This window comes from Oryzias latipes, chromosome 11 (genome assembly GCF_002234675.1).
Source record: "Oryzias latipes chromosome 11, ASM223467v1".
NCBI lineage: Eukaryota > Metazoa > Chordata > Actinopteri > Beloniformes > Adrianichthyidae > Oryzias > Oryzias latipes.
Genome location: NC_019869.2, coordinates 1,211,511 through 1,223,908, shown reverse-complemented (window position 1 = coordinate 1,223,908; position 12,398 = coordinate 1,211,511). Strand labels below are relative to the sequence as shown.

At 43.5% G+C, this 12,398-nt stretch overlaps 3 protein-coding genes across 6 annotated transcripts in view; all 3 read right to left on the bottom strand.

Annotated features, from left to right (window-relative positions):
- Nucleotides 1-12,398, bottom strand: part of LOC105354996 (CD209 antigen-like protein E) — a 686,243-nt gene that overhangs the window by 149,906 nt on the left and 523,939 nt on the right. The window lies entirely within an intron of this gene.
- LOC101155941 (ictacalcin) lies at nucleotides 932-2,447 on the bottom strand. 3 transcript variants are annotated; one of them, XM_020706930.2, is made up of 4 exons: nucleotides 2,329-2,447; nucleotides 1,512-1,578; nucleotides 1,256-1,401; nucleotides 932-1,174 (listed from the first exon to the last, which is right to left on the bottom strand). In XM_020706930.2, exons 2-4 carry the CDS (start codon nucleotides 1,561-1,563, stop codon nucleotides 1,031-1,033), a joined length of 342 nt encoding a protein of 113 aa, XP_020562589.1. In that variant the 5' UTR covers nucleotides 1,564-1,578; nucleotides 2,329-2,447; the 3' UTR covers nucleotides 932-1,030. The 3 variants fall into 3 exon arrangements, with proteins under 3 accessions (XP_020562589.1, XP_004073748.1, XP_011478931.1); XM_004073700.4 differs by having other exon boundaries at nucleotides 1,250-1,401; nucleotides 2,329-2,445; XM_011480629.3 differs by lacking the exon at nucleotides 1,512-1,578 and having other exon boundaries at nucleotides 1,250-1,401; nucleotides 2,329-2,416.
- On the bottom strand, nucleotides 5,267-6,388 carry LOC101155699 (protein S100-A10). The gene is made up of 3 exons (XM_004073699.4): nucleotides 6,343-6,388; nucleotides 5,582-5,730; nucleotides 5,267-5,508 (listed from the first exon to the last, which is right to left on the bottom strand). The coding sequence occupies exons 2-3, from the start codon at nucleotides 5,708-5,710 to the stop codon at nucleotides 5,347-5,349; spliced, it is 291 nt and encodes a 96-aa protein (XP_004073747.1). The 5' UTR covers nucleotides 5,711-5,730; nucleotides 6,343-6,388; the 3' UTR covers nucleotides 5,267-5,346.

The window sequence follows — 12,398 nt, the reverse complement described above, 5'->3', positions numbered from 1 at the left end:
CAGTGGTTAGCCTTACTCGCTGTTTGATTCCCAGCTGGGACCTTTCTGTGTGGAGTGTGCAGGTTCTCCCTGTGGAGGTGTGGATGTTCTCCGGGAACTCTCCGAAAACATGCGTCGCAGGTGAATCAGGAGTGTCCAAAGGTGTGCATGTGGTTGTGTGGCCCTGTGACAGACTGATGACCCATCCAGGGTGTACCCCGCCCTCCCACAACAGCAGCTGGGACAGACCCCCGTGGCCCAGTGACCCCCCCACAGGGATATTTGGTTAAGAAGATTGATTTTCACAAAATATAAATAAACAAAGATTTTGGTGGACATTATCACATTTTCTGTAAGTTTGGACCTAAACATTTCAAAGCTTCACGGTTCATAATAACAGCTCAGCTAAAGGAGGTTGGGGGTGCAATTCTCAGGTTTCACAGTTTTTGTGTGTTAAAAATACTTAACCTCACATTGAGTTTAATTTTGGGAAACCAGTCATTTTATTAAGGATTAAAAAGCTTCTGTGTGCATAAAATTAATGGAACGATTAGTAAAAATGCTTAAAAAAAGCAAAACGTTCTTTTACATGTTTGGAATCACTTTTGATCATTTTTCTGTATGTTTGTTTTAAAAATGTATTTTTTGTGATAACTGCAACAAAAACTCAGTCAAAGTGACTGTGTGCTATTTTTAACCAATACTGCCTTCTGTCATAGAAAGTGATGATGATTCATTAAAGAAATATCAGGAGGCTGCATGAATTATCATCAGAGGAGGGTCTGTGTTGCATTTGCTGACAAAGGAAAATCTGCAGCAGTTTCATAAAATCCCATCTTGATTTAAATATCCTGTCATTTTTTTGTGTGCAGTTGAAGACAACGCTTGCAAGGTTTCGAGCTGTGAACATTAGGAACAGCAGCTGTTGCTATGACAACCACGTCATCACGCCTTTCAGGAACCAAACTTTTATTTTTTGGCTTTGATCACAATGATTTTTTACTAATCTTCCCTCCACAGAGCGGCAGGCAGGCGGCTGTCGGCGCCTCTCCTACTTCCTGCCGGTGAAGAACTCGTGGCACATCTGGGTGAGGCAGCACACCAGCTTGACGAACTCGCTGAAATCCACGCTGTTGCTCTGGTTCGTGTCCAGGTCTCTGAAGATGCGGTCGATGGCTTCCTTGTCGTCGGATTTCTGCGGGGCGAGGGGGAGGGGACGTTCAAACGTTTGACGGTCGGGAACGGGTGGACTTTGGGGGAGGTCACTCACACAAACCATGTCTCCAAACTCCGTCTGCAGAAGCTCCTTCAGCTCCTCCTTACTCAGGGTGTTCTTGTCTCCCTCCCTGCCGGCATATTTGGAGAAGGAGGTGATGAGGAGAGCCATGGCCTTCTGGATGTCAGACATGGTGGAGGACATACCTAACAGAGCAGAAAGACATCAGACAACGCCTCCCCCCCCACCCCAACCCTATGATCCACAGCTGACTATGGATGGAAGAAATGACACCCAGAAAATCGGATTTCCTGACCCCAGGTAAAGGCTGGATTTGGCTCTGCGGATGAGTAATGTGGTGTGGACATCTCTGATTTTTGTTCCTACAATTTAGAGAGAAAAATAAATTGTCATTGTTAAAGTTTTAATTCATGAGTAGCATTTCTTTCTCTTTTGTCTTTGCGCATGTTTTCCTCTCAGTTTTCCACGGAGCTGCATAAAAATAACCCACAGATTTCCACCTGGGTCCTTCGACATGTGTTATTGGTCAGCTGGAAAACACAAGAGACTGTTTTTTAAAAGGGTGACGGGTTTTGGCTGTCGGTTCACTTGGGGAGTTGCTGCTAATTGGGTTTTCTTTGCCCCCACAGACTCCCTATAATATAACAGAGAAGGTAGCTGTGACTCGGTTTGTGTGGTTCCCTCCCCAGAGGATGGTTAGCAGTGGAAACTGTGACATCACAGCGCTGTAAACAAACTGCAGGAAGCAAAAAGACAAAAGCTGAAACCTCAGCGTTCCTGATTTCGCCTTAATCAATATTAGAAAGACATTTAAAGAGAGACCAAAAATAAAAGCATGAAATGAATTTATGTGCACTGAATTGGTGCCATCGGATCAACTTTAAGTATTTCCAAAACTGGACAAAAGTTTAACACACTCAAATTCTTCAATTTTAGTCATTTTAGACATAGTGAACAACTTCTCAGATAATTCAAATTGTTTTAGGACACTTCTCTGTAAAAAAAAAAAGTTTGATCAACAATTAAATATGCAAAGTAGTCAAATTACAGCAAAGTTTCATGCTAAATATAGAAATTCAAATGCACATTAATTTGGTTTTATTTTTACTCACCGATGCTGAGATACAAAGAAGAAAGGAGAGAAAATCAGTCAATGAAGCGCTGAAGTGACGGAGAGGCGGAGGTGTGGGATGCTTTATACATCACCACTCCCCGCATCCCTCCCCCTGACATTCGCCTCTCATCTCTAACCAATCCTCTCTTTGTTTTAGAAAACTCTAAAACCACAGATGGTTGGGCAAAACTTGTTTTACGGTTTGCATGTTTTCTTGTTTTTTTTTTTGTAGTCCACCATTTCATTTTAAAGTAGCATCTTTCTATTTAGGAATCTGCTTTCTAAGTTTATTGTGTGAAATGAATCCCTGTTAGTAGAGATACACAGCTGCTCTGTTTTTCTGAGCCCACTTTTCTTAAAGCCCACAGTTCACTTTAGCAAGAATCTGTGCACAAACAGAGTCTTTTGCTCTGTTTGTGCACAGATTTCTGCTCCCCATTGAAAGAAATGGGGTTTTAAGGACAAGCAAGCCAAAGGAGACCCAGACAAGTCTCCACTGAGCATTTTTGGCTGTAGCTGTAAACACTGAAATGGATTTTTTAAGTTGTTCAGAAAGAAAAGACTGAGCACACTGACTCCCTGTCCCCTCATTGTTCTGCTCTCCAATGGTTCCACTCTTCCTCTCAGTGTGGTTGCAAAGCTGAGACTCAGTCATGACCCAAAAGCTGAAGACCCAGCTGTCAGGAGGCGGAGCTTTGTCTCACTCTCTGGTCACTGGCAGGGACCACCTCCAAAATTCTGGATGGACTACACCTCCCAGCTACCCCAGCGCGCAGTTTCTGGATACTGACTCTCAAATCACTCACAGTCCACCGAAGCACTGCATTGAACCTCACTCAGTGGGAAGTATTGTTGATGTCACTCTGCCTGCATTTCTGAGCGTTGGATAGTGTAGATCTAAATAAATCTAAATTATATCTGCGCTTTAGTCTATGATATCTGTGTTTTTTTTAAACGTTATTATTCGAAACAAATAGAACAAATATGCATGACAACAACAATAGTCATAACAATAAAAATGCCAGGGGATGGTACATGTATTGCAAAATAAATATTACAAAAACAGATTACTATGCTTTGAAAATGTTCAAAGACAGACAGTTTTCATAAATACGTATGTCTTTTTTGTTTAAGCAATTAGAAAGTGTCCAAATAAGATTCCAATTCTTTAATTATTACAGGGAAAATAGTTGTGATGAAGAAAATTTTGATTTGTGAATATGAAACTTACTAAATATTATAATTAGATTAAATGCCAATTTTATGTTTGATTTTATTTATTTTCATGTAGGCCAAATATGATATATTCAAATTTCATCTGAAGTTGTGATGCTAATTTGTGATTTATAAATGATATCTACTGTGTTTAAAATCAAAACAAATACTTCCTGGGCTTCATTTAACGACACTAATTGTGAGAAATCAAACCTGTGTGGGAAATATTTTTGTCATTCATCTCCCATAGTCCTGACTCCTGTCTGTCATCATTTCAGAGGGATTTCTAAGCAAACCTCAGTCTGTATTTCATGCAGCTGCATTTGAATAAAACAAATCTGACATCAAATTCTTCTGCACTCAGTTGCTCTCTTGTGTCATCTAGTGGTAGAAGAGGGTATTACAGAGAAGCACTGACAGATTCAACACATTTAAGGTTTACTGACAAATCCTTTAGTTAAACGTGTTCATATAAAATCAGAAATCGTGAAAAATGTTAGTAATATTGCAAGTTAAATATTGGTCTAGTTTGTTTGAGTGACACCATCATTAATGCTGTATTTGTAAATTCTTGAACGTTTTTTGTAGAATAAAAAATATGTAAATTTGTGTTTATGCTCATAACTATTTCATTGCCCCTGTATTTATTTTTGTGAATGAATTGTTTGTCTTTTTTATAGTAAGACTATAAATGTATAAATGTCTGTTTCACTTCAAAAGTCAAAATGTAAAAAGTTTTGTTGAATTTGTTTAGCAGACTTTTTTTGGGCTTCTTCATTTGGAATAATTGTCTTGATTTGTTGTTGGACTTCTTCAACCAAACATTATTTTACTGTAAAATGTTTTCATTGGTGCAACAAAGTGGGGATGCGTTAAGACCGTATAGTTTGGAGGTTTGTTAGATCAGTTTAATCCCAGGTGTGGCAGGAATGAGTGAATATTTGTGAACTCTGAGCTCACGCCCCCCCACCTCAGCAAAATATATGGTAAAACTGAGTGTAGGATGATGATTTGAGGCAAAAGTCTCAGTTTCTTCATACAATCAAGGATCTCTACGGTGGTGAGTTGTGCGGCTCACTCATCCTAAAACAAACAAACAGCAGGAAAGTTGGAAAAATGAACTCAGCTGTGTGGGATGTGGGTGTGAACCTCTGCAGTCACACACACAGTCAGAGCCCCGTAACCTAGCAACCACAGTGTTTGCCCTGTAACCACGAACAATGATCAACCGAGATCTGGCCCCCGCCCATAAATGTGTGCACAGAGCTCAGCGAGCGTGCAGACGTTAACCCCTGGGTTTAGTTTTTCCGGCATTCGGTGACCCGCCGCGGGTGGCATGAGTTGCTATGGAATAAGCTGAGCTGGTTGTTTCTTCTCCTTTTGCTTGGATTTCACCAAATCCAGCAAATAACGGATGTTGTGAGAAAATGGAAGGGCTGATCTCCATGTGACTCAGGCCCTCCACATTCTTGCAGTGGGCTGCGACACAGAAGCACATTTCACCGCGTTGCCCAATCTCAGTGTTCCTGAACGCTCCACAAAGCTGAGAGTTTCAACATCAGCTGAGTCAGTCAGCAGATTCCTCAGGGAAATGATAAACAGGACTTTATGGAAGGGAGGGGGCAAGGTTTACCTGCCCTGTCCTCTTTAAAGAGACGCAGTCTCCTGGTCTCAGCTGCAGCTTTAACCAACAGCACATACACACAGACACACACAACAGCTGACAGTCCAGTTTCTTTAATGGATAAAACAATCTTTACAACAAAAATTGAAATGCTTTTGGGTTTCTTCCCATTGTTCTTCACTTCTTCCCTCGCTTCTTCATCTCCATCTGGTAACATTGCTCACAGGCGACCGACAGTCCAACAACCAAAGACACAAACTCCTCAAAGTCCACTTGGCCGTCCCCGTTGGCGTCCAGGTCCTTCATGATCTTGTCTACGGCGGCGGGGTCCTTCTGAGCCTGCAAGAGGTAAAGGAGGGTCAGCCCACAATCCAACCCACAGATTCAGCCCTCTCCTCGCCGGTTTCTGCACCTTGAGGAAGTTGGAGAGCTCGTTCTCCATCAGCTCCCGGAGCTCCCGCCGGTTGAGCTGGTTGTCTTTGGCGTAGCGGTGGAAGACCTTGATGAGGGACTCCATGGCGTTCTCCAGTTCTGAAGGCATGATGCTGGAACGTTCTGAGACTTGAAAAGAGCAGCAGGAAGCGTTGAACATTTTCATCATTTGCTGAGCCATCAAAAAAAGGTTTAAGGAAACTTATGGGGTTTTTTAAGGGGAAAATCTGATTCAAATTTGAGAACATTAACAAAAATAGAATGGCATGGATAGCAATAGAAGGGATATAAAGAAGTAAAAAGTCTGTATGCCACTGTAATCACAGTAATCTTTCTGTAAAAGCATCCAGATGCTTGTTTGTCTTTTGAGGACTGTTTGAAGCCCAGAATGAGAGGGGACAGAAGAAAAGCCCAACACATGTGAAAACATGCCCACAGTCCAACCACACCCTTCCTCACACTCCCTATAGAGGAACCACACAGCAAAGATGCAAAATGTCACAGAAATGGGAAAAAGTGCCACATCGTCTGACGGTTTCCCAACGAACTGCTAAAGTCTGCAGAAATCTGCTGTCAAAAAAGGAAAGTTGTGAAAAAGTTGAATCGTTGACAAGGAAGTCTCAACTAGAAAAGCCCACCACAGATCTAGATCACACAGATCCCTCCTCAAGAACATTCAGGCCGATGGAGCGACAGAAAATCATGAACAACTGGAGACGGAGCAGAACCGTTAGATCTTACCTCACAGGGCAGAGCAGAAGCAGAAGTGCACTGAGGAGGAGTTGAGGAGCAGCAGGAGCAGCAGCAGCTTTATAGGGAGGCGCCGCCCTGACCGCCGCACAGTGACTCACTCAGACTCCACAGGATTGGAGGAAAGCCTCTGGTCACAGAGAGGTCTGACAGTCTTCAAAATAAAAGCAGAAAACTGACTTTTTAAGTCAGACTACAGTTTCCCATCTTTTACTAGAAACACACAGGAACTTCATCTGGACATCAATTTAATGTTAATAAACACAGAATAACTATGACTTTAAAAACACGTATGTCAGCTTCACGGCAGTGAATCATAGAATATATGGAATATCTGCTATCAAACCGCAGACCAACAACACACCCTGGACCGTAAGCAGAAGGAAAGTCCAAACTTCCATTGAATTGTCTGCCTAGATTGATGGCGCCCTCTAGTGGAAACACATCTGTCCATCATGTCTGCTGGAGCGTCCGGCAGGGAACACAGACGCAGATTTGATGAAGGTAAATGAACTTCTTCTCTCCTTTCTGCATCTGTCAGGTCAAGTACTGAGTTTATGGAAATATTTCAATGTAAAAACAGGAAATCCACATCGTTTTTCCGTCTGATTCATAAATGTCTGCAGTGTCGGACCGTCAGTCAGTACTTTAATGACTAAATGAGGCAATGACCAAAGGGTACTTTTTAAACATGGTGGCAATGACAAAGAGAGGATCTATCGATCTAAACCCTACATGTAGAAACAGTTCATCAAGGTGTTCTCTTGTGAATAAATGTGTGTTTGAAGAACGTGTATTGTGTGTGTTTGTGAGCTTCAGCAGGTCGTGTCCATGTGACTCCTGCTGCTGTGGAAACCTTTCAGCAAGCAGGACTCTGGGTTTGGTGAACGGTAAAAGGCGTAGACTGATATAGTGCTTTTTTATCTTCCTCGAAGGCCCAAAGCGCTTTACAGTCACACACAAACATTCACAAACTGGTGGCGGCTCCGCTGCCGAAAGTTGGCGCCAACCTTCCACCATGAGGCAAGGTGGGGTTCGGTTTCTTGTCCAAGGACCGCCCTACCCCTGCACCACAGCCGCCCCATTTGGTTTGGTCTGGAACCGTTAAATAAAATATAAAATAAATAAAGCTCAGACACAAAAGGGATTTGTACAAATATACAATCTGTTTGTCTGAAGATCTATAAATCCCTGCAACACGGATATCACAAACCAAAGCAGGTTTCCATGGAGACTGGAAGGACCCAACAGCTGAAGCAAAAGGCTGGAGAGCAGAGTGGATCTAGAAATCTTTATTTAGCTTGTAGGTTGTATGCTGGGATTAGATCCAAAAAATCTAGAGATGCTTTATCTTTTTAGTATTTAGTTATTTGTTAGTTAGTTGATTATTAATGTTTGACATATTTATTTATTTAGACTGTTTTATTTGAATTAGTTTTTGTAATTGTGGTAAGTCTGCGTCTTAAAAAATATATTTTTAAATTTCTGGTTTCTGGTTTCTGGTGCTGGTTCGGTGGATGTGGTCCAAGGAACGTGTCCCGGTCTCTGTTAGGCACAGGAAGTCCAAACACTCCAACGTGAGGGTGTCGTTGGAACCAAACTGAAATGATTGCGTAATTAGCGGCGCAAACCGGAGCGTGCTCAAGCCCCGTGGTTTCCGCCACAGAGGTCGTCGGTTTGGCGTGCTCACCCCTCACAGGCGGGAGTCTTCAGCTCCTCACACCGATGACGGGAGTCCGCCAGCAGATCAGGAAGGACGGAACCGCCTAAAGTCACCGAGCTTAGCCCGGAGGTTCCAGTATAACGACTCGGACGGGCCTTGGGAGCACGGAAAGAGAGAAACTTTTGGAGAAAAGGTGCGTTTCCGACCACCGAGATGTCGTCCGGCAGCCCGGAAGGACCGGTTCAGTTGGGCGGGAAGCTCTCAGTCGGTTTCCTCTGAAGTTCTTTTCAGCCTCATGAGAAGATGATCATGAAGATGAAGATTAAAAAAACACCAATTAGGTCATTCTCACGTGACCACAAGGACTGACGTCACCACACATGTTGTCAGTCACGTGAGGTGAAGGACAGACAAGCAGTGATGTCACCAGAGGGCGTGACAGTCAAATGATGTCATCTCCAGACACCTACAGTAAAATGATGTCATAATGATGTCATAATGATGTCATGATGATGTCATATCAGAGGAATTAAAATGATTAAAATGACATCATTTAGCATCATTTGAAATCATTTAACATCATTTGACATCCAGTTACTTCCTCTCCAAAGTTTCTAAATACTCCATCTTTCTGAGTCTTGCAGCATTTTAAAGATCTAAAGAGAGATTTCCAAGCATTTACAGAAACTCGTGTTTCCAAAAACGTTCAAGCCTTCAGCTCTTTCACAAATTCACTTCAATCCAGAACCAGCCATGTTCCACAACAATGTGTTTAAAGGTCTTGGAGCTACCAGCTCTTCAACTGAATCCCTCTGGGATTCGGACAGCCAGACGCTCGACCACTCCAGAGAGCAGGAGCAGGGATTCAAAGGATTCACTCAGAGAGCAAAGGTAAGTGTTTGGAAATGGTTCAAACGCGGAAATAAAACCCCCAGGGATCAGATAACCTGGGAGGACCTGTACAAGGACAAACAGCAGGAACTGGATTATTTTGTGGAGCAGAACAATTCTCTCCGGACAGCTCTCCAAAACCTGCAGATGCTCCTTAAGGAAGCTGAGAAGCTGAGAAACGATTCCATCTCAGCCGACCTCACTGACAGAGCTCTGAACTTCACGTATCTGACACGTGAGGCTGAAGGAGTTCAGGAAGATCAGCCTGGATTTCAAGCAGAAAGTCAACACCAACACGATCAAACCAGCATCTTGGACTTAGAGCTGCAAAATGAGGAAATGGTCCAGGAACTTGAAAAGCTTCAGGACAAACTTCTTGTTTTGTCGGACAGAAAAGCCAAGTATGACCCTGCAGGAGACCACCTCAAAGCTGCCCAGGACCAGAACTCAGTCCTCAAAGAAAAGCTTCTGCAACTTCAATCAAAGATCCAACAAGAGGAAGCTCTGCTGATGATGACTCCGGACATTTCTCCTGAGGATCTGCAGGAAGAATACCGAGATCAGATCCAGGCCTTAGAGCAGGAAAATGCAGTTCTCCAGAAGGACTTGGAAGATCTCAAGAAGAAACGCAGTAAAGAAGCAGCAATGAGGATTGATTTGATATGCATTGAAGCCCAAAAAAGCCACTTGGAGGACCAATGCCAGCACATCCGGGAGGTCATTCAGATCCACAGTGAACAGCAGGATGGAGAACTCGTCTATCCTGAACAGATCCAGGAGTTGAAATGTCAAATAAATTCCCTTGAAAAAGAAAAGGAAGACCTTCTGGAAGAACAAAGGAAGGTGGAAAATGCAGAATCAGACATTAAAATGCTGCTAAAAGAATTCCATCAGGTGGTAAAAAATGTAGATGAATTGAAAAAGGAAAACTGCCACCTGAAATGGGAATTCATGGAGATGAACGTGGATTTCTTTGAGAGACAACGAATACCGGCCAAGCTTGAAGCTTCTAGAAAAGAACAGGAGTCTTTGAGGAAGGAGAATGCAGTTCTGGCTGAGCAGGTTTCAGAATGCAGATCCAAGATCCACCAGCAGACATCTGTTCAGAACCAGCCTCAGAGTCCTGCTAGAAACCGGCCAAGTCTGATCCCCAGACCCGTGTCTGTGAGAAAACCAGAACCAAAGCAGGTTTCCATGGGTACTGGAAGGACCCAACAGCCTCAGAGTCCTGCTAGAAACCGGCCAAGTCTGAGACCCAGACCCGTGTCTGTGAAGACCCCGGAACCAAAGCAGGTTTCCATGGATACTGGAAGGACCCAACAGCCTCAGAGTCTTGCTAGAAACCGGCAGAGTCTGAGACCCAAACCCGTGACTGTGAGAAACCCAAAAGGAAAGCAGGTTTCCATGGGTACTGGAAGGACCCAACAGCCTCAGAGTTCTGCTAGAAACCAGCCAAGTCTGAGACCCAGACCCGTGTCTGTGAAAAGGTCTGAACTACCAAAAAAGGTTTCCAAGGGTCCTAAAAAGACCCAACCTAAGAAACAACAGAGCCTCAGAGAGCTAGAAAGAGGCTGGAGAACGTAGTGGATCTAGAAATCTTTATTTAGCTTGTAGGATGTTTGCTGGGATTAGATCCAGAAAATCTAGTGATTCTTTGTCTTTTTAGTTTTTAGTTATTTATTTTTTAGTTGATTATTAATGTATTGATAAGTTTATTTATTTAGATTGTTGTGTTTTCATTAGTGTTTGTAATTGTGGTAGGCCTGTATCTTAAAAATTATATTTTTCAATTTCAATCTTAAAGCAATAATAATAGGAAAATAAAAGTCTGGAAATCTGTTCAAATGTGTTCATGTGACTCTTCTAAATCATAACTGGGGTTTTAATGATGTTATATTTTTCATCATAGACTGTAAATGTTTTTAAAAAACTGACTTAAGGTTGTAAAGAAGTTCAGAAAAGATGGGTTTGGAGTTTAGGGTTAGTATAGTTATAGTTCAAATGTCTAGTTTTTGTGTCACATGGGTTCCCAAAATAAGCTAGAAAAATGGGGCGGCACGTTGGTTTGTTGGGTCAGTTCTGGTTCCTGACGGACCCGTGTCTGCGTGGGTTTCCTCCGAGGGCTTCGGTTCCCCCCACCTGTTTAGAAGAACCATTCTGTGGTTCCTGATAGTTTAGGATCTACTAGAAGAGTCACAGACGACGACTTCCAGCTTTTTGTTGTGCAGGACGACTCCCCAAAAATGACAACTAAAACAAAAAAAAGATGAAATTTGGCCCCAAAAAATCAGTCCCACTAAATTCTTAGTTCCAAATGAAAAGAGCGGCCTGTTGGTTTCCTCCCAGGACTCCGGTTTCCCCCCCTAATTGTAAGTGATTGGCTTGTGACTGAAAAATTCCCCCTCCCTGAATCGCCACCTTATCGTGGTGGGGGGATTTGAGTGCCTGAATTTACCCCCAGGAGCAACTTTGTCAAAGGCATCTGCCCTGCTCCTAACAGGGGCGGGGCAGATGCCCCATCAGAAGAAGGACTTCCAGTGGGTCCAAACCTTCCTCTGATGGTGCAGCTCCTGGGGGGGTCAGGCAGGACTAAGGGCGATTCAAAGAAACCTCATGATTACAGAAACAGCAAAGATCCAGTTTCTGGGTCAGAACCAAAATCTGGATGGCTAAAGAAGCTGCTGCTGCATGTTGTCGTGCGCTGCTGTCGCTGCATGGCCATGGATGCCTCTGGTGCTAGGTTATCTATGTTGCTGCTGCATGCTATCGTTGACTCTGCTGCATGCTATTGCGTGTTGCTGGTTCGGTGGATGTGGTCCAAGGAACGTGTCCCGGTCTCTGTTAGGCACAGGAAGTCCAAACACTCCAACGTGACGGTGTCGCTCAAACCAAACTGAAATGATTGCGTATTTAGTGGCGCAAACTGGAGCGTGCTCGAGCCCCGTGGTTTCCGCCACAGAGGTCGTCGGTTTGGCGTGCTCACCCCTCTCAGGCGGGAGTCTTCAGCTCCTCACACCGATGACTGGAGTCCACCAGCAGATCAGGAAGGACGGAACCGCCTAAAGTCACCGAGCTTAGCCCGGAGGTTCCAGTATAACGACCCGGACGGGCCTTGGGAGCACGGAAAGAGGGAAAGTTTTGGAGAAAAGGTGCGTTTCCGACCACCGAGATGTCGTCCGGGAGCCCGGAAGGACCGGTTCAGTTGGGCGGGAGGCTGTCAGTCGGTTTCCTCTGAAGTTCTTTTCAGCCTCATGAGAAGCTGCTCATGAAGACCAAGAAGACCAAGCACAAGTTATATAAAAAAACCCTGACTTGTCCTACTCTGTACAATCACTTAGAATTCAAAAAATATAGAAACGGGTTAAACCATATCATAAGAGGAGCAAAGGTTCACTTTTACAATACAAAATTAGCTCAGCATAAAAACAATGTTGTCTGCCTCTGGAAAACTGTAAACACAATACTGAATAAAAACACTACTAAAAAACAGCTA

What these genes read in the sequence shown, in the direction of transcription:
- LOC101155941 (XM_004073700.4), bottom strand. Translation starts at nt 1,563, where the DNA reads ATGTCCACACCACATTACTCATCCGCAGAGCCAAATCCAGCCTTTACC. An exon ending in AAATCCAGCCTTTACCTGGG is followed by an intron (nt 1,402 to 1,511) that starts GTCAGGAAATCC and finishes CTGCTCTGTTAG; the next exon opens with GTATGTCCTCCACCATGTCT. An exon ending in AGTTTGGAGACATGGTTTGT is followed by an intron (nt 1,175 to 1,249) that starts GTGAGTGACCTC and finishes CTCGCCCCGCAG; the next exon opens with AAATCCGACGACAAGGAAGC.
- LOC101155699 (XM_004073699.4), bottom strand. Translation starts at nt 5,710, where the DNA reads ATGCCTTCAGAACTGGAGAACGCCATGGAGTCCCTCATCAAGGTCTTC. An exon ending in AGCTCTCCAACTTCCTCAAG is followed by an intron (nt 5,509 to 5,581) that starts GTGCAGAAACCG and finishes TACCTCTTGCAG; the next exon opens with GCTCAGAAGGACCCCGCCGC.